Source organism: Mus musculus, chromosome 3, assembly GCF_000001635.26.
Source record: "Mus musculus strain C57BL/6J chromosome 3, GRCm38.p6 C57BL/6J".
Lineage (NCBI taxonomy): Eukaryota > Metazoa > Chordata > Mammalia > Rodentia > Muridae > Mus > Mus musculus.
In genome coordinates this window covers 36,664,695-36,690,862 of record NC_000069.6, presented here as the reverse complement: position 1 = coordinate 36,690,862, position 26,168 = coordinate 36,664,695, and the positions used below count along the sequence as shown (strand labels likewise).

The 26,168-nt window shown below is 44.2% G+C and overlaps 1 protein-coding gene across 2 annotated transcripts in view; it reads left to right on the top strand.

Moving 5' to 3' along the window:
* The first annotated feature begins 433 nt into the window (after positions 1-433).
* Positions 434-26,168, top strand: part of Trpc3 (transient receptor potential cation channel, subfamily C, member 3) — a 69,948-nt gene continuing 44,213 nt past the window's right edge. Inside the window, exons 1-2 of one of the 2 annotated variants that reach the window (XM_006535439.4) lie at positions 434-1,065; positions 19,220-19,991. In XM_006535439.4, the coding sequence (XP_006535502.1) occupies positions 884-1,065; positions 19,220-19,991 (954 nt within the window). In that variant the 5' untranslated portion in view covers positions 434-883. The remainder of the gene's footprint in view (positions 1,066-19,219; positions 19,992-26,168) is intronic. The other variant, NM_019510.2, reaches the window with a different exon arrangement.

Sequence of the window (26,168 nt, the reverse complement as noted above, 5' to 3'; positions counted from 1 at the left end):
CCTAGGTTCCAGAAAAAGCTTCTGTCTCAAAAAAATAAAAACAAAACAAACAAACAAAAACCAAGGTGGATGACCTAAGGAAGACTAGCAGAGTTTGACCTCTGGTCTCTCACACCCCAGCACACATATGTGCACCTGCTGCTGTAATTTATGGAGGCCGAAACGGAAGAATTGCTGTGAGGTGTGGACCAGCCTGTGCCAGATGCTGACTTCCATGCCATCCTGGGCCACAGAATAAGACCTTGTCTCAAAAACAAACAAACAAAAAACGAACAATTTTCTCCCTTGAAAAACGCTTCTTGAAAAGTACAGAACTCGAGTTAGCATCCCACACGTTTAGAAATTGACTGGCTGTGAGGCACAGGGACCCAGGAACCGCACTTAAACCCCTGTGGATTCTGCTAAGCCTGACAATGGGAAACTAGCAATGCTTTGCTTTGAAAAATCTAGATAGCTGAGCGTGCATTAAAAAAACCTAACAGGTCGAGTATTCCATTTCCTTTCCTAGGACACTTGTGTCTACAGATGCATGAGGGTTCTGGGTCTCTGGTAAAAAAGGAGGGTGGAGGGAAGTTTCTGCTGTTTCTCAGCTCCCCACCTGCTGGTTTGTCTGATTCCTGCACAGCGCTGTCTGCGAGGGACTGGTCTCCCCTCCTCCCATCCCTCCTTCCTCCCCCCTCCTCCCTCTCCTCGCAGGGAAACCGCGCCGTCTCGCCGCGATGCTGTCGGGCCGGCAGACCGCGCACAGCCGGCAGCGCGGCCGCGGACCCCAAGCTCCGCTGCAGGTCGCGCGCTCCGCCCGGGCGTCCCCAGCTCCGCGGGCCCGGTGCTTGACCCGGGGCAGCTGGGCTGCTGACTGCGGGCGGCAGGGAGCTTGGCCGCTATGTCCACCAAGGTCAAGAAGTGCCGGGAGCCCGCGAGGGTGACCTTGCCCGCTCCGGAGGAGGAGGAGGATGGCGAGGCCGAGGGAGGCGAGTCGCAGCGCCGCCGCCGGGGCTGGAGGGGCGTCAACGGCGGGCTGGAGCCGCCCTGCCCGCGCGCGCCGCCGTCCCCGGGGCCCGACGCGTGAGTACCCGAGCGCGGCCGAGCGGGGCGGGTGGGACCAGGCTCGGGATCCGGACTGGTTAAGCGCGGCGCTAAGCGGGGCCGGGCCAGGCTCACGTGCATGCATGCACTGCCCGTGGACCATCACCGACGGCGGGGCTCGGGGAGAGAGAACGAGGCCACCTGGGCTAGGATTTGGGACTCGAACCCGGAGCTACCCGGAGGTCCTGGACCGTTTTGTGTGCACAGGACCTGCGGCTGGTCCCCCTATGCCTCTCCAGCTCGCCGTGGAGGCTGGAGGACGGGGCTCAGCGGGGCACAGTGCTGTGCGGGGTGCACTGAGTGAGATGAAAGCTTCCCTGTAGGTGTGCGTGCTCACACCCAAACCCGAGGGCAGTGGCTCTGACAGTCAGTCTCTTAGGGCCAACTTGGACGATGGGTCCCAGAAGGCTCAGGGCCGGTGACTCTTCCCCCTTCCCTCCAGTTCTGACTTTTTCCTTCTCCACGTCTCTGTTGTTTCTCTTTTCCTCTGCAAAAGTAGCAGTTAGCAACCAAATGATTGAGAAAAGAACCTGTTCATTCGAACAATACAGCGCCGGGCCAGCTTCCAGAGGCAAAGATGCTGAGGGCACTGCTCTACTTCCCTCGGCGATGCGCTGCGCGTGCGGGAAGAGTGTCCTGAGAGGAAGGGGTTGGGACGTGGGGACCCATTTCGGTCGTGGCTCCTCCGGGCCAGTGGGCTTGTGGCTTTCCTGTCGGGGGGACGGGCTCTGCAGCGCCGCCTGCTGCCCAAAGTCTGTCTGCTGCAGGATCTGTGGCTTGGGGAGGTTGGACCGGTGGAGAACTCAGGCCAGGCCAGACTGGACTTAATAGGCTGGCAGGGAACATAAACAGCAATCATTCCGGAAGGGTCCTGATTTAAAATCTGCTACGCACCCGGGAGGAAGTCAGAGACTGTGAATGGACATGGAAATGGCCCCGGAAATGGAGAGAAGGCTCATCCTTTGGTATTACATCCCTGTCAGCTCACTTCCACCCTCTAAAGTTTCACACTATCCGCTTTATTTCTGTTTCCATAAAACCCATAAACTGGGTTTTATGAACTTGTATAGTTTCTTGATTTTTATGAAATTCTTCTATTACCTTAAATAACTGGTACATAGGGAACTTGATTATCTGTGGAAGTAAGGTAGATTCGAAATTATGGCTCTCCCTTCTGAAGTTTGAAGTCAGTTACACAAAGCCCGGGAGTGAGTTCTACCAGAGGCTCACTACCTGACTGCTGAGGTCACTCCTCTGCCACATCTGGTGACTTTACACCGTGCAACAAGTGTGTGGTCTTTATTTTTAAAGTCGAGAGGGCTGGGTCACTTCATGGATCACCCCCTTTCCATTTATTTGACACTTGGTGACATCAGAAGCTGTCTTGCTACCTGCAGCAGAGAGTAGTTCCGTTCCTCCTATGGTGTTGAATAGGGTAAAGCCACGATGTCTCTGCATCACTGTTGAAAGGTGAGCAGAACAGCCTTGGAGTCAGTATGTAGAGTGGCATAGCCAGTCAACAACTTAGCAGAGCCAGCCCAGGGTCACATTCATAACTGCAGTGGCACAGCTGAGCTTAATACTCAGTAGAATCCTAAGAATAGGACCCACTTTCTTTCAAAGTCCTGTCGCCAATGTGGTAGGTTAGCTTACAAGTAATGTGCTTCCTCATAGTATCTTACCTTCTTTACCATCCTTTCCTCTCCCACTACTCTCTCCTGTGCCGCCCTCTCCTCTGCTTCTCTTCCTTCCCCTAGTTTCCCCTCTACATACTGGATGTATTTCATTACTATATTTCCCTCTTCCATGAAGATTTCTTCTTCTCCACTCCTAATCCGTCTTCTAGTTTAGTAACAGAAGCAAACATGAGTATGCACACAAACACAGACACACACACACACACACACGCGCGCGCATCACATACCTCATGCATACGCGTGCACACACACATTCTGTTGCGTATTTGTTTGGTCTATGTTCCAGACTTTCACTTGGGAATCTGAATGAGCTGATGAGGGAAGAATGCCTTCTATTAAGTCACATATGAGATGCCTCCATCCTTGGATAGGACTCTTGACTCAACCATTGACTCAAACAAAGCAATTCTATCTCTATTGCTTGCAGACTAGCAGCACCAAATAGCATCATCAAAGCGAAACTCATTCAGGAAGTTTTGATTTGTTAAGTATATCTGATAAATATGGAAAGGTCTAGAAGTGTGTTCTCATGAGTTCCAGCTCAAAGACAATTCTCAAGGAGATGTATGCAAAGTGCAGGCATGGTACAACAACCACAAAGACAAGGAAAAAAGGTTCCCTCTGTGAGGGAAAGCAACAAAGATGCCGGACCTGGACAATGATGCTATCAATCTGAAGAAAATGAGTATTAATAAAAAAAAGTATGAAAATAGAGCTGTAAAGAGACAAGGAGAGCAGGAGACAAGCTTATTTGTTTGTGAAGAAATTAAAGAAACCGATATGGGCTGGAAGGATTCTTAGGATGGCATGCAGTAGCTAATTATTTCATGCTCCGTCCCTCAAAATGCCAGGGATGTTTCAGAACCATGGCAGCTGAGTCTGGTTGGAACATAGGGTGTGAGAAGGAGAGTGGTGGGTGTGGTTTGGAGGCCTTGTCATTCTGGACATCAGTGTGAAGGTCTTATGTGTCAAGATATGGCAGTAGGGAGCCTTTGGTTGTTTAAAAGCGGACTCGATGTGATCAAAGTCTCTCTGTGTAGTATGCACTGAAGTGGCAGTTGATGGAATAGGAAGCAACTGATTAGGAGGCTGCTGTAGCTGTCAGGGCTGAGCTTGAGATAGGAGAAGACTGGGAAAGAGAACATGCAAATGGAATCTATGGGATTGGGTTTGTTTGTTTGTTTGGTTGGTTGGTTGGTTGGTTGGTTGGTTTTTAGTGTACTTTGCATGACTAGTTTTTAGAAGAAGCTGGATTAGGGAGACTCCAGGTATTCTAACCAGGACTATTGAGGCCATTGTAGAGAGGGCCTTGAGAAGATTCTGAGTCGTCAGGTGATTCTCATTATGGTGTCCACCAAGAGATGGAAATTCCAGGCTGGAATTTGGGAGAAGGCGAGACCTTGCTGTCTGGTGGACCTGTTGAGGCATTGTATGCTCACATTAGATTGTCCAAAGGACCATTCAAGAAAAACAGAGGAATCCTTGAGGGGAAAGTGTTTTGACAGAAAGGAGGGAGAAGAGGAGCGAGGGCAGGGTGGTGCTTACTCTGGGCTGCCTAGAGAATTTCAGGAAAATGGAAAATGGACACAGTTGTGGCAAAAACTAGAGACAACAGACATTTGTGCATCTACTGTAAGAGCAAGTCAATCCTGGTATATGTGAACGAATACCGGCAAAGATATTATAATTCTCAGAATGCTTTGTTTAACAGAGGCAGACTTCTAGAAAAAGAGAGTTCTGTGCCAACCGTTAGTTATAATGAAAACAACAGTCTCTGTTTATGTACACTCTGGTTGAATCACAGCTCCATAGAACAGGGTTTGTCACTGTCATTGACAAATGAGGAAATCGCCACACATAGCAACATAATTTCCAAAAGTTACTAAGCAAGGCACAGTCCGCTCTTAATGCTCAGTTGTTTGAAAGGGTGGTCTGAGGACACAGCACTTCAGATCCTAAGCTGCCTAGTTGAATATAGGTTTCTGGGGGTTAGTTTGGCTATGGGATAAGGACCCGTCATATGGATGTGTTTAGATATCAGATTGTAAGTAACGCCTCCTTTCCGCCACTGGAGGAGAACTCAGTTCTCAAGTGACTGCTGAATCTCTCTAGACTGGCAGGGAAAATCTGACTAGTGTTATAAAGGGAGAGGCAGATGTCCTTGCAAGGAAAATTCCTTGTTTAATTTTCAAGCAAAGCACAAAGTGGCACAGAACTTGAGACCCTCAGTAATTTGACACTTTTCACTATATCATCAGATTCATGCCCCAGGGGCACACTTTCATCTTGTGGGATACAGAACTGTCATTTTGTTAGTTTGTTTCAAATTATTTTTATACAGTGTCAAAGCAGCACACAAACATAGCTTTGGATGCTAGAACACTAACCCTTCTATGAGCAGCAGGTCCCAACTGTTCCGTCAGCCCTCATCTTCTCCTGTCCACTCTGTTTCTCCACCCCACTTTCAGCTCCATCATGTAATGACACTTTGATACACATATCATTGAGGGACCATCAGAAATCTTGAGAATTTTTGTTCACGTATACTTCTTATTCTCCCCTCATCTTCCACAACATGATTTGTTACAATTTCTGGACAACATCTTTATATCTTCATTATTTAACCATGCAACCATATTACTTAGAGCTAGCAAACAGTCTAATAATGCTACATTTCTTTTATAGTTATGTAGTTTCCTTGAAATAACTTTGTCACATTTGGGTTTTGGTTCTTTAGCTAAGTCTTCTACAGAATGTGTTCCTGAAAATATCCCTTCTAGAGTTCTCAGACTTTGCATGTGGCCTCTAAGCTTTTCTTTCCTTAGGAAGCTTTTAGAATGGTCCCTTTATCTATTCTCTTCTGGGGCTGTGCATTGGGGGATGGGGGCTGTTTTTACTGCTGAACTTGGTGACACCCTTGACTTGGAGTTGGTGTCCCTTTGTTCTGGGATATTTTCTTGCACTACTTCCTGAAATGTTTCTTTTGTCCTTGCCAAATTTCTTAATCACTCTTTTCAATCTTCCTTCTCTTGAGAATCCCTGATGATTTAAACATTAGATTTCTTAGAGCAATCTAGTTTTTCTATCTCTTCTCTTCTGCCTTTCTAAACTTATCTTTTACATTATGCTTCATGAGAAATCCCAGGTATAGGATCTGGGGAATAAATTGAGGGTCCTGTGCATGCTAAGGACATGCATTTGCACCAAGCTCCATCCCCAAGGCCTTAAATAAATTAATAAATAAACAGATAGATAGATAAATAAATAAATAAATAAATAAATAAATAAAATACCTTTTATTTCTAAGACCTCTTTTCTTAGGCGTGTACCTCTTTTCTTTTCTTTTCCTTTCTTCTCTTTTCTTTCCTTTTCTCTTCTCTTCTTTTCTATTCTCTTTTATTTTTTTAAGGCATGTTCCCTTTGTATAGAATATTTTTCTTATATGGGGTATCTTTTTTAAACTTATATTTCTTAGGGGAGGACTAGAAAATTATAAAATTCCTGTTACTGTTGTAAAAGTGAGCCGAAATTCCTGATGGTTGATGTCTGCTCTGGAATACCCCATATGGTTGTCTGCTTCTGTGTCTCCCGAGAGGCCATATTCTCTCTCTTTCGGAAGAGTAGAAGGGTTGTCATTTGATTACGTTGGGGTTCAGGATCTGCAGGCGCACTTCTACCTACTCCTGATCTAGACTTCAGCAAGTCACTCACTTTAAGATACAGCCTGAGTTTTAGTTTCCTTAGCTTCCAGACCTTCCCTGCCAGTGGACAGAGCAGACCAACCTGCTCCCTGCCGTGCTCTGTCTGGACACCTGCTTTTTGTCTAAGTAATGAGCTGTCGTCTGACCTCTCTCCTTACCATCTTCATATATCTTGGCTTGGAGTACAAATGTCTCTTGTTGTTTCCTGGGTTTTGCATTACTATTCTTTATTTTCCTGACCACAGAGGAATTTTGGAGAGAAGGGGGATAAGGAAGTTTGCCTGAAACCAAACGTCTCTGTGGTTGTGTTTTGTTTATTTGCATGTTGATGGTATCATTTAAAACACAACTGAGACTGAAGAATGAAAAATGTTTATAGTCTTGACTGATGATTTTCTAAATATATTTTTTATTAGATATTCTCTTCATTTACATTTCAAATGCTATCCCCTTTCCTAATTTCCTCTCCAAAAATCCTGTATCTCCTCCCTCCTCCCTCTGCTCCCCAACATGCCCACTCCTGCGTCCTGGCTCTGGCATTCCCCTATACTGGAGCATAGAATCTTTGCAAGACCAAGGGCCTTTCCTCCCATTGATAACAGACTAGGCCATCCTCTGTTACATATGCAGCTAGAGACATGAGTCCCTCCTTGTGTTTTCTTTGATTGGTGGTTTAGTCCCAGGGAGCTCTGAAGGTACTGGTTAGTTCCTCATATAAGGCTACAAACCCCTTCAGCTCCTTGGGTGCTTTCTCTAGCTCCTTCATTGGGGACCCTGTGTTCCATCTTATAGATGACTGTGAGCATCCACTTCTGTATTTGCCAAACACTGGCGTAGCCTCACAGGAGACAGCTATATTAGGGTCCCGTCAGCAAAATCTTGTTGTCATCTGCAATAGTTTGACTGACGATTTTAAGCAAGCATGTAAATAATCATTTTCACAGTGATATAGGACTCCCAACCATCCATCCCCTACCATCTCAGAACTGCACAACACAGAGGATTCTAAAGAGGAGACTCATGTTTGAGATGGAAACCTTGTCCCTTGCCTTCTTTCACAAATTAAGAAACTGAAGCTACAACTAGATATCTAAGTCACAGCGGTCCCAGGTCATCTGAAATAGGTTCCCAGGGCTGTGCTGTTTGTGCTGTGGCCTCCTTTAGTTAACAGATTTATCTCTTTTTCAGAGACATTTTAAAATAAATTTACTCCAGGGAAGAACGATATAGGAAACTATTAATTAGCATTAACTCATTTATGAGATTCAATTAAGTCATCATCGCCACTCAGCTACGGATGGCAGATGGACTTAAGAACGTTTGTGAGGTGATAGGAGGATTGCAGCCAGGGCAAAGGAGTGAAGAGGACCTCCCCAAATGAAAGACCCTGCCAAGAGTTACTGCCATCCCTTACCCTAGTACCACAGATGTGGTGGGTCCCATCCCTACTCTGCCCATCCTCTGAGGATGGGGATGTAGGGATTTTCATTCCTGTGATGGCACATCAAGTGTTTCATTCTCTCCTCTCGTCATTAAAGTTATTCTTAGCCATTAAACTTTCCCAGAAACCATAACCTGGTTTACAGTTAGACAATAAAACGACATGGGAAATGTGTTGGGGAAGGAAAACTGCTGGCAGAACTCCTGCATCATCCTGGCTCTTCAGGGAGCATAAACACCTTGCATGGGGGTTGAGGCCTGCACAAGCATCTGAGGAGAAGGCTCTGGCTTCTCAGCCAACTTCATATTGCCCTTAACATATGACAGTGTTACTGTAAGTGTGTGTGGGGAGTGTCCAACCAGTGTCAGCACAGGGTGAACACCTGGGAGTCTGGCCTTCCACAGAGGGGCTGATGGGTGGACTGGGGTGGCTAACTTCACGCTTGTATAGAAGGGACCCAACAGTGCCATTAGGAGAATAATTAGGTCTCTTTATAGCACTCTGCCTTTAATTTAGCATCTAGGTCAGGGATGTTTAACTACAGTTACCCAGTTAGAAATTCTATTAAGAGAAAAAGGTTGGCATAGTGACTTACACACGGAATGTCAGCACTCAGGAGGTGGAGGCAGGAGAATCACTGTGAGTTTGAAGCTGCGGTACATAGGAAATACTATGTCTCAAAAACAAAACAAGCCAACCAACAAACAAGATATATAGAGAATCCTCCCCTACCTTCTGCATTCAAACATTAAGTGTTCTAGAGGGGTTTTAATGATTTTTAAATGCCACCCGATGTACATCCTGTTGAGACCTTGACCTCAATGATTTTTTTTTGCTCCAATTTTGCATCTCTAGATGTATTTCATCAAATAAAGATGGTGATTTGAACTCTCTGATGAAGCACAGGGTACAGGCTGATGAGATAGACTGAAACAGACATCTGAAAATGTTAGGCTTCAGGCTTTGGACATGGGCAGTCATGAGAGAAAGCCTGGTCTCTCTGCTTCTCATATAATAGGAGACTAGGCATGCAGAATTAATTGGTGACAATTAATATTTAAGTAGCCAAATATGAGAGTCTCTTTGGTCAGTAGATTTTTGTCCTTTGAGTTCATTTTCTCTCCATTCCTATTCCATTTATACTGAATTCATAAGAATTTTTCCTTTATTATCTTGAGTCTGTCTCAAATGCTATCCTGAAAATAAATTTATTTTATAAGGAAGTCTAAATTATTAATTAATCATGAGAAATTCTTAATCTATTTACCCTCAGATTTTCCTAGTAAGACATAATTAATGTAAGATCAAAATCAAAAGGCATCTAACTTGCAAATACTTCTGGGTTGGGGTGTGTATCTAAGGATCAGATGTAATTAAGCAGAAATCTAAAATTGAAAAGTTGGTTGAGAGAGTGGTGGCTTATATGCCTTTATGATTGATTATTAATTTTCATTAATGTTTATTATATCCTTTTATTGAAAAGTAACTATTACCTGCACATGCTGTAATATGTAACTAAGGGCATTCTTTGATCTGAGGGCAAATTCTCTGTTCCTCGAGTCCTCAGACGTAGCAGTTAGTATTAGGGCCATGCGTCCACCCATATATCAGCATGTACTCTCCATAGTATGTGACAGCCAGGCATATGGGCAGAGGGACAGTCTGTGCTCTGCGAGAAGTAACCGAATCCTTGAGAGAGGCATGAAAATGGACAGACACACAGAATTACAAAAGTTGGTTTAATGGCCTTAGGCACAGATGCATTCCAGAAAACAGATAATCTACATTCTAGAATGTGTTGCCTGACGCTTTCATGAGCATACAGATTTGAGAAATATCCCCAAGAATTAAGCTGGAAATGGCTGAAGCATTCTCTTCTGATCCCTGTGAGCTTTAGAGGTGATAGCAAACTACTCTGTTTCTTTTTGCTTTGTCTAGTTTTAGCTGCCAAGAGTCTGGATGCGGAGGTAGGTGGATTTCTGAGTTCGAGGCCAGCCTGGTCTACAGAGTGAGTTCCAGGACAGCCAGGGCTACACAGAGAAACCCTGTCTCGAAAAAACAAAACAAAACAAAACAAACAAACAAAAAAAGAGTCTAGATGAATAACATCATACTTTCAGAAGATGAAAGGGAAGTGTAGGCAGGAGACCTGAGCTTCCCCCTACACTATTTAATAGCTTCTTGTCCTTTACAGTTAACATATACCTAACAGGCTTATTATACACTACTAATTCTGTATGTAGACCAGGTATGGTGGTATGTGCACCTTTAATCCCAGTGCTTGGGAGTTAAAGGCAGGTAGGTCTATGTTACTTCAAAGCCAGCCAGGTCTATATCATGAGCTCTAGACCAGCCAGGGTTACACAGTAAGACCATGTCAAAAAATCTGTTGTAATTCAGACCAGCAGAGGCTTGAAGACCCACCACTATAGAGACCCAGCTATCTTTCAGGCCTGGTAAGTGTGGAAATTGCTACATCTTAATTTTGTGGCATGGGGATTTTTTTTTTGGTAACATTTATGTATTTGGCAAGGAGGGGCTATGGAGGCTAGAAAGCAACTTACCAGAGCCAGTTCTCTTCCTTCACTACATGGGTCCAGAGACTCAAACTTGTCAACTTGTCAGCAGGCACTTTCACCTGCTGAGCCACCTCTCCAGCACTACATGGGAGTCTCTGTCCTTCGTTACATGAAGAATCGTCTATTGCTGGTCTGGTTGTCACAGTGTTGATGGGCTGTGATGTCTGATGTGTGTAGGTACATGTAGACTCACATGTAGTGGTACTGATACACTTAGGAGTGGCCCCACTGAACTTCTTCCCCTCCACAATCACATATTATGAGATACAAGTTTGGGGTAGCTCTGTTGAGCTCTTTCTTCTCTTCTTCTCCAAACATATAGGCATGCTGGAAAGAATATGTTAGATATTCCAGCAGTGGCTAAATTGATTGACAGGCACTGCTTGCTAGGAGGACTCCAGGTCATCTGTTTCTTGCTATTTCGTTGCTGATGTTTATTTAGTCCCTTTGTTAGAGCCTTCAGCTTCCCACACCACTGTCTCCAGTACCACAAACAGCACAGTGACTGCTTCATGAGGCGTTTTTGTGTTGATTGTTGAATATTGTCTAGTGTTGAATATTCACTGGACCATTCTAGGTCTCTAGAGATGACATAAGAAGTTGAAAATAAGTGTCAAACACACCCTCTCTATCAAACATGAGGATACACGTGCCACCCAAGAGAATGAGCCAAGAGACAGAAATCAAGGAGGGAAATAAAGTCATCTCAGTTTATGAAGTTATTCATATTACAGAGGTTCAGACGCAAGTGGTCAAGAGCAATTGCAGAAAAGGTCTCATCTCACATCTCAGAGTGAACAGATCTTGCTGATCACAGAGGCTTCACCCTCTATCTTAAGATATAATGTAAGGGGCTAGAGAGATGGCTCGGTGGTTAAGAGCACTGACTGCTCTTCCAGAGGTCCTGAGTTCAATTCCCAGTGACCAAATGGTGGCTCACAGCCATCTGCAATGGGGTCTGATGCCCACTTCCGGTGTGTCTGAAGAGAGCAATGGTGAATAAACAATTTTTTTAAAAAGCTTTAAAAAAAAGATACAATGTGAGCTGGACTGTGGCAGGAGAAAGGATCTAAATTGATAAATGACTGAATTAAGATGTTTAGGAATGGAAGCAACAATAGGAGGAACATTCCAGAAGTTGGTATAACAGAGTCAAGAAGTCACTCAACAGCTTAGATGAGCAGAGCTTTGCCTTGTGTCTTCAACCAGCTGAATACAAGAGACAAAATAACCCAATATCCAGTATGTGGTGTAAATAAGTTTTAAGGTTGTTTTGTTTTGTTTTCATTGCTTACTAAACAGATATTTATTCAGCAAGTGAATTAAGCAATCAATAAATTAAGCAATTAAGTTAATTAAGCAATTAAGCAGTTACATGAGCTGACAGGGAGAGATCTGCTCTATATCACACAGGAATCTGGCCAACTAGGGCAGTGTCTTTCTGTATTCTGAGCCAGAGCATAAGTGCTTTTACTTCCCAAGTCTCCTTCCAGTCTCTGGAGAGATCCAGACCTGTCCGGCCCTTCTGCACCCCGTATGGGAGCAAGCATGGAGGATGCTGGAAAGCTGGCCTCGTTTAGCTGTTTGATGCTATAGTGAAAATGTTCTTTGGATGATTTTCAATACTCCAGGAAGTCATCTCTTACCCTCCTCTCGTGTGGACACCAGGGGTAGACTTTTCTGTCTCTGGGAACCCCCACCAGATATCCTTAGATAGATGAAAGCTATGCCCTCCACTTGTTAAACGAAACATCTTCTCTTGCTAGTTTGGTTGTTATTGTGGCAATGGGCTTTTATTTCCAATGCCGAGACGATGTTGTGAGTGTTGATATCCTTTGACTCTTTCTGGTCTCTGAGCCATGTTCAGTACTCACTTGGGTGTTTCTTACTGGTGGAAGAAACTTAATCTTGGCTGATTTGCTTTGTAAGGAAAAAGTGTTCCCTCTCTGTTGGAATATCGCTGACATCCCTGGTGTCTGCAGCATCCTCTGTCTCTTGACACATCATCCTGACTTTGATGCAGGCTCCTTGGCTCTCATCTTTCAGTGCATACCACATGGGAGTCAGGAGTGGCGGGAGAAAGCTCCCACTGTGCACCACCCTCTCTATGGAATCTGGGAGGAACCCCCACCCATCCTGACCCTCCTGAATCCACGTCACTCGTGATTCCTGTCAGTCTCTTTGATCTTCTCTGCTGTGGCATGCCATGAGATCATTCTGTGGTGAGGGTCCTGCAGAATGCATAGATAAGGGAATGAGAAGATCCAGCCAAGAACACTGTCTCTTTCCCCAAATTCTTCTCCTAAGTCCTACTTTGTCTTTTAAAGCCCAGCATGTTCCCTTGATCTTTTTCTATGTGGCACACTCGTTGTCCTGTGGGCAGGAAAGGCACTCTCTCAACAAGGGCAAAAACCCTGCATTTGGAAACATAAAATAAGAAAAGTTTCTTAACGCATCTTTAGAAAATAGCCTTGGTAGTATAGAAGGAAAGGGATTGCACAGCAACAGGGTGGAGAAGGAGAGATTTGAAAGCAAGTTTGGCTAGGCTGGCAACAGGGAGCTGTGGCCATTCCTGAAGGTGAGGTAAAGGAATATTAACTCAGAAGGGGACTATGAAAATGTGGCTTGATAGACCAGTTGTCTTTGACAGATGCCATTCTCGGAGTGACTACGGGCGGGCGTAAAGAGGATTGGAGGCCCCAGGAAACACCAAATAGACCGCACTGGCTCCCAACCTGCACTTGGCTGGATGTGTGACCTTGGGAATTTTTTTAGGTCAATTTTCGTATTTATGAGTCAGAGAAAACAAGTTTGCTTCATAACATGGTTGGGGAGAATGAAGACTGATGGTGCCTTGGAAACCCAGCATGGGTCTCAGATGCTCAGTAAGGCCGACCTGCTTCGCCTCCTCCTCACTCGCAAAGCTGCTGTGACAGCCCAGTGGGTGATCTAAGAAATCCCTGAGGGTGGTACAGCCAAGGATCGAGAGACAGACTGAGCAAGGGAAGCGCCAGGACCTTGTGACTGGCAGAATCAAATCATGGGCTGTTGGTGCCTTGTAGGTTTCCCAGCCTAACCGGTACTTTGAGATATGCATTAGGAATGCTGGTTTGATTTGGGTATTTCAGAGTAGCAAGATGGATGGTTGTACAGGGAACCTTAGGTCACTCGGGAAGACAGGTAGCTCCGTTGCAGACACTTAGCAAGCATCTCATCTCCTCAGGCACTGGGATGTGCTCCACGGATAATGATAAGTAAGAAGTGATCTCGCTCCTCCGGAATGTGTGCAGTAATTGCACTTAAGAGGTGTTTGTTAATATACTGCTTTCAAATTTAAATAACTTGAATGGTCTTTAAAATACAGGGAGCATAAGGAGACAAAGTTCACGCATAAAGAGGCTCGATACACAATAGTCACTTGGCCTTAGCACTTGAATCCTCATAAAAGGCCTAATGGATGCAATAACAGGCAATATCTTCAGCTGCCTTATTCAGTAACCCGTTTAAAAGCTTCACTTCTTGATAAAGCAAAAATGTGTCACTAAACAGTCAAAGGTAAAGGCGCTCTGTAGACTGCTCTGGCAGAAACCTTACGGAGACCCGATTTTAAATAGTAATAACAACAATAAAAGAAACGAAATGGATGTCGGGTTGTATGTTCCTTGTTCTTTGCCACTCAAACACATTGTTTCAACTTTACTTTTGTTAGGGCCGGTGTGACAAGTGCTGAAAAGCCCAGTAACCCAGGGGCATTGATACAGAGTAGTTTTGCAGGTTTATGGTACAGACTCCTGTATTTTAGCATACATAGAAATTGCCAGTGGTATTCATTTAAAATGCATATTGTAGGGTCCCACCCGAGGAGATGTAGAATCAGTTCCTCTGGAGTAAGATTGGGAATCTGCATTTTAGCACACACTTCAGGTACAACTCAGTCACAGTTGTAGAAATGCTATTACGGAGGTCAGATGACTCCATGGAAAGTTATGGCAGCTAGGGCAGCTAGGGAGTGTTGCTTGTATTTTTGCCTCTCAGTGGAGTGCAGCAGAAGGTTCCCAATGGCTGTATAAAAATAGTTCCCAGAAGAAATTTTCATCTGCTTAGATGTTTGTACAAATACAAAGATCCCAAGAAGCATTAAAAAGAATCTTTAAACAAATGCAGTGTCTTATTCAATTCTGGCTGTGCCAATAAGACCCTGTAGACTTTGACAGACATCTGTTGTTAACTGTATTAGAGCCTGGAATCCTGAGGTCCAGTTGCTGACATGGGCGGGTTCTTGTGGGAACTCTTCCTGGCTTGCAAATAAACAGTTGCTTTCCCCACACACCCTCCCATGGGCCCAGGGGCAAAACTGGGAGGGAGAGATTTCAGTCTGTAGTAGTGAAAGTCTCTGGTTGTCCACTGCAGCACTAGTGAAGGAGCCTAAACACAACCTTGCAGATCAGTCAGCATTGCTGTGTGCTTTTGTGAGAATGGAGTCCCTTCAGAGTGCCCTCCTAGTGCTGGCTGCATACAACCATTGGGTGAGGGTTGGAAGATCGGGGAAAACCTAAAAATATATTCTGTTAACATTCTCAGAGTTTGGCGTCTTCCTTCCTTATTTCAAAGGCTGGAAGTAACATGACAAGGGCATCTGACACTGGAGACCTGTTTACCCACTGGGGCCAACTTCTCTGCCCATTTCTTCTCTGTAGAAAAGGTCAGAGGGAGCTCCTTCTGTGAGTCATGAGTAGCACTCTCTCATCTCTTTTATCTTCAAGTGACACCATAAGGCACTTTGTTTTGAGTTTGTTTTTATTGAGAGACCTGCCTCACACTTGAGTTGCTGTTATGTCAGTCACTATTCTATTGCTGTGAAGAGACACCATGACCAAGGGCAACTCTTATAAAAGAGTGTTTAGCCTGGCGTGGTGGCGCACGCCTTTAATCCCAGCACTCGGGAGGCAGAGGCAGGCAGATTTCTGAGTTCAAGGCCAGCCTGGTTTACAAAGTGAGTTCCAGGACAGCCAGGGCTATACAGAGAAACCCTGTCTCAAAAAAAAAAAAAAAAAAAAAGAGTGTTTAACTGGGGACTTGCTTTCAGAGGGTTAATTCGTGACCATCATGGTGGGGACCATGGCAGCTTAGAAGCAGGCTTGGCTGGAACAGTAGCAGAGAGCTTAGCATCTTGATCCATAGGCAGCAGTTGTGTGGGTGTGGGTGTGGTGTGGGCTTTCAAAACCTCAAATACAAGTCCCCAGTGACATATCTCCTCCAACAAGGCCACACACACTCTAGCAAGGTTTACTTCCTAGTCCTTCCCAAACAGTTCCACTAACCATGCGTTCAAACATTTGATCCTATAGGGACCATTCTCATTCGAACCACCACAGTACTGAAATCAAACAATTTAGCTCCGGTATACAGTGTGGAGATAAAGGTTCTGGGAAAAAAATTAATAAAACTTTTGAAATACTAAGATATATGTTTTGTAACACAAGGACTCTAGGTAATAAAATTGTATGGTAAATGAGATTCTTGACAGATGAGTAGATTTTAGCTGCTCTTATCAAATAACAGGACAGCAAACACTGGGCAACGGCATGATGGTGTGTATTTGTATTCTACCACGCACAACTCATGCCTGTAATTCCAGTAAGTGGGAGAGTAAGGCAGGCAGATAACCATGGATTCAGGGCCAACCTGAACTACACAGTGAGTTCTAGAACAGCTCAGGATGTCCTAGATTTAGAGAGATTGTTCATGATTGACAGAGACACAGTTGGGTTTTTTTTTTTTTTAAGAGCAAAAACTATAAAAAAAAAATGCTAAGAAATACCAAGAAAAAGTTCATAAAATAGTCATTTCCTATTATTCTCAAGTCAATCTCTTGGCAAAAATTATAAGGTTCTTTATAACAATTTCTTTGTAGACAAGTCATATGTGATACTTCAGTAATAATTCACTCCCCAAATGTAACTCGTATATGTTGGAGTTCTGTAGGCATACTCTGGTTATATATTCTGTTAGCCTTAGACAGTATCAACAAATTATCAAAGGCAGAAACAAGGTCTTTTAAGCAACATGGAAATTCTAGTCGTTCAAAGCCTAGCTTATAACTCAACAGTAAGTTAACAGACACAATGAAATGAATATCGTTATACCAATAAATCATCCTCAGTAATATAGGATTTTCCTAGAGTCCTTATGATGGAGTTTGACATTCTCTTCTATACTTTTCAGCGAATGATTGTAGCTTTCTGCTTTGTACCCATCTGAAAACCATCGACCAGCCTGAGCACCTCCCTTGTCTCCTCTACCACCCTACATACCACGCACCAGAGATACCTGTATCTTAAAGTAATTGTCAATGGCATGGTTAAAGCACACAAATATTTATAAATTCTAAACTATGCGTACAGCTCTTCCAACTGTACACAAGGATGCCAGTGCGAGGCACAAGTCCCCTCCCCTGTTCTTCAATCCTGTGCCCCAGAGCTTCCGGGAAAGTGCAGCTGAGAATATCTTGTCTTTTTTTTTTTTTTTCTCAAGTACAATTGTTGACCTTCCACACCAGCCAAGCAGTTGAAGTGGGATGTCCCAGAAGTGTGATCTGTGCTGGGATACATTAACACCTTTACGAGGCATCTCTGGTTTTCCTCTCCAGTGGATCCAGGTCTGCTTGCAGCAACTGCCTGCTCTCAGCTGGGCTCCTGTGTTGCTCTCTGGGTCTGGAGCCTACAGAGCTGAGAAGAGCTAGGTGCTGGCACCCCCACTTCCCCTGCTGGGGAAGCTCCTTCATTTAGCCAGCCCCCTAGGGAGGCTGGTGTCCTCACTAGTGAATTTTCAAACCCTGGCTCTGTGAATACATTTTTCAGTGGCAGGGGATGCTTCTGAAACAGAAATAAAGCAACCGATTTCCCAGCCATTCACTTTTAAGTTTGGTTTATTTGCTTCAAAAGCCAGTAATGTGGAAAAGGGCTTCACTGGTACCTTTTGATATCGCTCAAAAAAAAAAAAAAAAAAAAAAGAGTTCTACAGATTTTTTTAAAAAAATAAAGTTATCAAGCATTTGAATCAGAAAAAAAAAATCTCAGAACTGGGTAAAGAAAGATACAGATTTGTATAATATTTGTACAACATTTGGCCACTAAAACGTATCAGTCATTGAGCTGATACAGATAACCACAATGTTTAAATTATGTAATTTATTTTGCAATGTTTTTCAAAGACTTTGAATATTTGCAAAAGCCTTTATTTATAAGCTCATACAAGGTCTGGAACGTTTCACTTTATTTACTATTTTTGCAGCACTGGGGGATTGAAACCAGGGCAATGTGGCGGCGTGCATGCTAGACAACACCTTACAGCTCCTCTGTATCTTTGGACCTTGTTTCAGTTTTAGTTTTGAGGCAAAACTGCCCTGACTGGCCTTGAACATCCAAGTCCTCCTGCTTTAGAATTCGCCAGTAGCTGAGAGGCCTATACTACCAAACCTGGCATTATTATTATCATTATTGTTATTATTATTATTATTATTTGGTGGTGGTAGTGGTGGTTTTGTTTGTTTGTTTCAGTTTTTATTTGTTTGTTTGTTTTGTTTTGTCTTTGAGGAGACGTGGTCTTGGCCTTCTGAGTGCTCAGGTTAGCAGGAGTGAGCTGAGAACCCTCTGGGCTGTAACTTCTCATTTCCCCAGACTTATTAAAATTAAGATGTGATTGAAGTTGCTGCACACATCCTTTTCTGACGCGACTTTGCTGCAGTGGAATCTCAGCTGGTGCGGCTGCTTGTAGGATTTCAGGCCACGGTGTTGTAGCTCTAGGAGCCATGCCTGTGGCTGCATTCACAAAGTAGCACTAGTGGTCATCCTGAACCAGGGTCGAGTCCTTTCCTTCTGTTCAAGTGGCAAATGTGTAATTTAAGTACCTAAGCAACCCTTATTATAAAAGGAGTTGTTCTCGATAAAGTAAATCTAGACTAATGCTTGGATTTTATATTTGGTGACTATTGTCGGGGTCATTGCAAAGATGAATCCTGTATAAATAAATAAATAAATAAATAAATAAATAAATAAATAAATAAATAAATAGCAAGCTTCCGTGGGAGAAGGTTTCCCCTTAAGAGAAAAACTTAAAGCCAAGGCTTACTCAGCCTAAATTCTGGGCTATATGTATATTTGGGTTTAAAGTGCAATAACTTGAGACTTCTATCCTGATAGTTGACCAAAATTAACCTCTATTTAGTATACCAGCCTGGGACTTGGATGCTGAGTGTTCACTAGACACTATTTTCAGGACTGTTTTCCTTTCTGTGGTAGTAGAGGTTGAATCCAGGTCCTGACACTTTCTCTGGCCAAGTGCTCTTGTCGCTAGGCTACACAGCAGGACCAGGCTGGCGCTGCAGGACACTGAGGGTATCATTAGCGGCAGTGGTGGTGTTTTGTTTTGTTTTATTTTGTTGTGTTTTGTTTTGCTTTGTTGTTTTTTTTTACCAGAGAGGGATAAGTGCATGAAAATTATTTCGTTATTTTTCTAAGTGAAGGCAGAATGAATGGAATCTGCATTTGGAAGGGCCATGGGCTCCTCCTTGAGGCTCAGGCAGCCGGCGTTAGATGAGGGATAATTGTGATTGGTCTTAGCAATTTACCTGGCCTCAGGTCTGCAGCTGGGTCTGCTGGGGGAGAAAACTACAGGCCTCAAAGCCCCACGTTGTTTTGTCGCCCCACTGATCAGGTCGTCGGAGGGCAGCCCATCCAGGTGGCGCACTGCGGGGATGCGTGACAAGGGCCGGCGCCAGGCAGTGCGTGGCCCGGCCTTCATGTTCGGTGCTCGTGGGCCCAGCCTCACAGCTGAGGAGGAGCGCTTCCTGGATGCTGCGGAGTACGGCAACATCCCTGTGGTGCGCAAGATGCTGGAGGAGTCTCGCACGCTCAATGTCAACTGCGTGGACTACATGGGCCAGAACGCACTGCAGCTGGCTGTAGGCAATGAGCATCTGGAGGTGACCGAGCTGCTGCTGAAGAAGGAGAACCTGGCGCGGATCGGTGATGCGCTGCTGCTAGCCATCAGCAAGGGCTATGTGCGCATCGTGGAGGCCATCCTGGGCCACCCAGGCTTTGCAGCCAGCCGGCGCCTGACCCTCAGCCCTTGCGAGCAAGAACTGCGAGATGATGACTTCTATGCTTACGACGAGGATGGCACACGCTTCTCGCCTGACATCACGCCCATCATCCTGGCTGCACACTGCCATAAGTACGAGGTGGTGCACCTGCTGCTACTCAAGGGTGCACGCATCGAGAGGCCACACGACTACTTCTGTCGCTGCTCTGACTGCGCTGAGAAACAAAGGCTTGACGCCTTCAGCCACTCAAGGTCTAGGATCAATGCCTACAAGGGACTGGCCAGCCCAGCATACTTGTCGCTGTCCAGCGAGGACCCCGTGCTCACAGCACTGGAGCTCAGCAATGAGCTGGCCAAGCTGGCCAACATAGAGAAGGAGTTCAAGGTAGGCCTGTGGAAGTCCGTGTCTTCTGTGCCAGAGTCGGTTCTGCCTGGTGCTTGTTAATCTATTGGGATTTTGTTTGTCTGCTTTCAAATAGATCCTCCCTTTATAGCTCAGGCTGGCCTCAAATTCACAGCACTCCTCCTATTCTAACCTCCCAAATGCTGGGTTTACAAGACCATGCTACCGCGTCCAGCTTCTTTCTGGTTTAGACAGAGTCCTAGGGTGTCCTCATACTACGGAGCCCTTTGATAGACAGGAATTCACAGTAGGCCCCTTCCCCTCCTGCTTCAGCCTCTCAAGTGTTCAGGATTACAGATAGGTGCTAGCATGTCTTTCACAGTGCATTGTAAACTCAAAGGAACTGCTCTCATGGTTTTTCTCCTCTTAGACTCACACTGGAGACATACAACACAGCATTAGTGAGCAGATTACCAACTGGTGGGCCACTCTATGTCCTGGATAAGTATTAAAAGCCAGAAATTCAGTGTCCCCTTTTGCTGAAGGGAGGCGGGAGTCGACAAGCCTGTCTCCTTCCTAGATTCTTTCTGTTCTGTTGCCTGGTGTGGTGTCACGTAGCATGGTCAGATTTACTGTTTACTCTGAACCTTGTGTCTCGAAAGGCTGCACCGCATCTCTGCGAGGTGGGTCTCCTCTTTCTTTTCTCAGATGGGATGTTAGTTTCCTTAAAGCCCTAGTCATGGCCCCAAGCCTTTACATATGTTAAGATGTAGCCATGCCCAATGCATGCTTCATGGGGTGCATGTATCCCAGGATAGCTGTGACTTCTAATCTACACATGTGTAAATGACTGTGTCATTCGGCAAAGTCAAGACTGGGCGCCCCTATCAGATCGAACATTCAAAGAGCAAATATAGAACACTTTTGGAGCTATATTGTTGTTAATGCTAAAGGCACTTCATTAGTGGGACGAATGTCTCATCTTGAATTCCGTGAACATATACTTAGAGTGGTGAGCTGTAACTGTTGGGTCAACCCACAAACACATGGGACCACAACGTTGTCTGTGCATCAGGGAGATTCTCTGCTTTAATGGCTCTTTTAATGTCATTTGTTTCTGTCAATCAGTATTACCTGACGAAAATTCCCTATTAGTGATGGACCATGTTAAAATTTTATTCCGTTGCCAACCCTCCTGTGCATTTTAAATGGCTAAGGAAAAGGAGACACTTGACTGCTAAGGGGAAGCTCCAGGCGCTCTCTTCAGCACATTTCCACTTTCCTGTTTTCTACATGAGGAGGTGGTAGCAAGCACTAGCCCCTTGACATCAGACAGGATGAGCAATAACTCTTTCGGCATAGAGGAATCCCTCAGAAAGAGTATTCATTCTCTTAATATAGTTTTTCATAGTTAAGTTGTTGGGGTTTTTTTTCCCCCAAGTACAATTGGCAACATGATCCAAGCTAAGGAGAATCCATTTTCTCTAGGGTTTCAAGAGAATGGCACAAGTTTGTCTGCCCACTTTCCATCCACAACAAATTCCCTCAGTGTTTGCAAACTCTCAGTGTGTCTTGGTGGAGCTCTGTCCTCAGGGTAACAATCTTGCTAATCAATTCATGATTTTTTTTTCTGATAAAAAAACTGCCTGTTTTTTTTAAAATGGAGAAATGTGGAAAGATCAAAGAATAAAATGGATCTTGCTTGATATTTATTCCTATATGTATATCTATTCTGTATTACTTGAAAAGACAGGGTCTCATGTAGCCCAAGATAACCTTGAACTTGCTATGTAGCTGAGGCTGACCTTGAGCTCCTGACCCCCCTCTACTTCTCACGTCCATGGATTCCAGAGAAGACCTGGACACCAGGCTTCAACCCCTTTAGACAGAGCACAGGTAGAGCAAATTTAAAACTTCAAACTTATCATAGAGAGCAGAAAAGCACCTAGGAAAAATACTCTTAAACATCATTTCTTTATTTTTGAGATAGTCATACAAGCATAATTCTAAATTTACTTGACACTTCAAACATCACAGAAAACTGTTTTTTGTGTACTTTGTTTGATATATATTGAGGCTCTGCAAGAGAAATTCCATAAAAGGAAATATTGTCTAAGAGTATGTTTTAATAATTTACTAAAGATGGTGATGTTCGCAGTTCCACCCCGAGAAGTCTCCTCGGTGGAGCGACAGAGGAGAATTTGTTATTCATAGTTTCCCCCTGAAGCCAGCTAAGTCCATATTAGTAATGCTTAGATTAGAATCTCCTTTGCTCTGAGAACCTTCCAGAGGTGGGTAAATATTGAAAGTGAAAAAGCAGTGGGGTCCTCGAGGTTACATACGGTAGCTGAGGATATGCACAAACCATCTGTGTCTTGGAGGTTCACTGGTTCAGCTTACAGGGCAAGCTTGAGAGTCACAGAACCCTCTGTGAGCCAGAGCAGGACAGCTCCTCAGCGGTCAGTCTCTGGAGATGGAGAGCCACTCTGCTTCACTGCATGCCCTTTGTCCCCCATCCTTGATTAACCTTGTTGGTTCTTTCTTAGCCCATCTCTCCTTTGACCTCTCGTCCCACACTCCTGTCCGTCTGTCAGCGCTTTAGACAGTCAAAGCCCTAACCCAGCTCCATCAGGACAGGACAAGCTAAGCTCACTGCTGAGGGAAGCAGGTAACCTAATTTGCCCTATTCTGTGCTGTTCACTATAGTCTTTCCCAGAGGGATTTTCAGCTCAGAATCCTGGCCTGAAAATAAGAATCAGACGCTGTGCTGCTCCCTGGAGATGCACAGGGGATGTTTTCCGCCTCTCGGACACCTATTCCTAGCAAAATATCAATGACCTGGATTGCATAGTCTCTCACCCTCTGCACACTTCCCACAGTCCCTTGGGGCATACAGAGAACATGTGAAGGTCACCGTCTCAGGAGGCTGAGCGCTCAGGGTCATAGATTTAGATGAATTGATAAAGGACAGCCCAGTGACATGTTATTAGAGAAACAATTCGGATGTGCAAATGATGTCTGCAGCTGTTCTGAGAAATGAGGACTTGGGTTTGATCATCCACCCATCAGAGGTGAGGAAGCCTATCATTTATTAAGATACAAGAAGACAGGTTGAAATTTACAGATTCTAATTGAGTTGATGATAGATGTTTTTTGGTTAATAAACAAACAAACAAACAACAAAATGCTATTGACCTTCCCTGTGCCTCAGTTTTTCTTTCAAAGTAGAGAGCAATTTCAGTTCCTATCATATCAGAGCCAGAAAGGAAAAGGAAAAAGCAATATGGCCCAAAGTTAGAAAGCCCTTGACAGCAGGAGTCGATGCTGGAGACCGGCAAGTCATAGAGACCTCTCCTTTCACAAGTGGGACCACAGAGGCCAAGGTCATACTGACTAAACTACATCTGAGCATCTTGGATTCCAGTCCCAGGTTTTATTTATTTAAGATTTATTTATTTTTACTTTAGGTGTCTAAGTGTTTCGCCTGTGCGTGCACATATGTGCCCCATGTGTTTGCCTTGTACCCTTGGAGGCCAGAGGAGGGTGTTGGGTTCCCTGGAACTGGAGTTATGCATGATTATAATCTCTGATTTAAGTGCTAGAAACCAAACTCAGCTCCGCCACTCCCACCCCCACACCCCGGAAGAGCAGCCAGTGCTCTAAACCACGAGCCATCTCTCCAGCCTCAGGCTTGGGCTTTATGTCCAAAATAACATCCGTTCTGACACAGAAGTACTTCTAAGCTTCCTAACACCTACTAAGCAAGAATTTGGTCCTCTCAGGACAAAGAGAATGGAGGATTCTCCTTGTGGAGAAGGTTGAGAAAATTCCAAAGGATTACACAGTTGGAATGTGAGAGGAGCCTTGCTTGAGCCCAGAATGCCTGGTCGTTAGATTCTACTTTTCCTGTGACTGTCAGAAAAGAGGCCTGGAGACGCATGTTTGCTTAACATTGAATGTGTTTCTCTTTCATATAAAAAGGGGTCAGAAAGGAGATTAAGCCATACACGTGATAAGGAATGTGGAGAGGCTGAGATGAAACTGGAGTTCATTGCTCTGCCTCAGGCTTCACAGGCTCTTGGAGTTTGGGTTTCTGCTCGGGTCACCCACTAACTTTGTAAAGAGGGCCCACGTGCTGGAAAAGCACCATGAAGAAGACTCAGCAACACTAAATCGAGAGCAACTTGGCTCTCTGTTTGATCTGTGTCGTGAAGCCGTGAGAGGCAGAGAGGGACTCAGGGTAACCTGGCACAAAATACCGACTTCAGCTGTAGAGGGAAGGGTGTCACTGGCCAGGGGTCTCTATCCGTTCCTGAGCGCTCTGGATAGATCTAAAAGCTGTGACTGAAGTGAGGAAACCACCCCTAGCCAGGTGAAGTGGTGCATGCCTTTAGTCCAGCTCCTGAGGAGACCAAGGGAAGAGGATCCCCTGAGCCTCAAAGTGGGAGCCATGGAAATTCCATCCACAAGACTGTAATAAGAAAGGAGCTTTATATGGAAACATCATGGGCTTAATACTTCTGTAAGCTATAATAAATATTGCATTAGCTTTCTGGAAGGGAGGGCGGATGGATATTTAACTGACATCCACCCTGCATAGAAACCAGAGACTGCGCATTTTATTAATATTATCAGAGCATGGTACCAGCTTGAATGGAGACTGGGGTCGTACTCATTTTATCTGTTCCCTTATGAGGGAATAAGGATTAACTGCTATGTCCTTTGTCTAAATTACTGATATCTGAAGTGGAAACTATTCCAGTCTGTGTGGCCTTTAAATGGACTCTCTCTTCTTGCTGTTTATTTTAGTTGGTGGTGTGTTTTTTTTTTTTTTTTTTTGCCTACCAAAATCAAAGTATTTAAGGGAAGAAAGTTGGAATTCCTCATATCTTCCTTTATAGAAGTGTTTCTCAACCTCCCTAATGCAGCAACCGTTTAATGTAGTCCCTCATGTTGAAGGGACCCACAATCATAAAATTATTTCATTCCTACTTCATAACTGTAATTTTGCTACTGTTATTATCATAATGTAAATATTTGATATGCAGGATATTTTATATGCACCCTCAAAGACGTTGCCACCCAGAGGTTAGGAACCAGTGCATTAAAGTATGATTTTTTTTTTGAAACCTAGAAATTCTGTTGTGTGAGGAATCACTTGGTTATTAAGACATTGTGTGTCAAAAAACATCAGTATAAGGAATTCTGTTTTCATCAAGTGAATCAATTCAGTTATTTGACTAACTCTTAATTTTTTTTTTCAGACAGGGCCTGGTTATACAGCCCAGACTAGCTTCCAACTTGCCATCCTCCTGCCTCAGCTTCTTGAATGCTGGAATTATAGTGTCTGATTTAACTTTCTCTATAGGCAAAATTTTTAATCAAAGTCACCAAAGTAGAAATGGGGTTTTCAAAAGAGAGGCACTTCCCCAGGAGATGGTCAGTGGTACCTTAACTGGACCCAATGGGCTAAAAATAGAGCCCAATTCAGAAAGTAACAGGGAGGCTGCCAACCAACCATCCATCACACCAAATAAATATGCAAATGGTATTAAAGATTCACAGATTATTTTTAGCCAAGTGTTAGTTCCAGTGGCCTGGAAATGTTTCTCTCAGGTATTGATATTCTGTAACCCTGGAGAATCCAATTCCATATAATCAGCCATTTCTTTCCTTCCATTTCTGCAAGGAAAGATAACATGCCCTTCAGCCAAACCAGAAAGATGTCTCTCTACTGGGATCAGCCACAGCCTTCTCTTCAGTTGTCAGTCATTCCCAAACTCTGGCTTGTATGGCATTGCTGGGTTTCCTTAGTTTCTACTTCAGGGCGGGGCCTGCGAACAGTGTTTCTGGCAGGTTCTTGGTACCAACCACTGATGCCTCTGGGATTAGAGCTGTGTTTGAGAAACAATGTTTCTCAAAAGGCTACAGATAGGAAACTGGACAGAATTTCATATACAGTTGCTTTTCTGCATCAATCTGCTGCTTCAGAAAGTTTCCATTATAAAAGTGGCCCTGCTTTAGCTTCAAAGTAGCTACTTTTGTACAAAGAGATAAAATTTGTTTTGACTTTGGTGTTGGGCATTGGCACTTAGCCAGTCTCTCTTTTTTACTTCATAAAATAAACTTCTGTTCATAAAACAATATTTTTATTTGTTTTTATTAAGTATTTTATTTATTTACATTCCAAATGTTACCTCCCCCTTCCTGGTCCCCCCT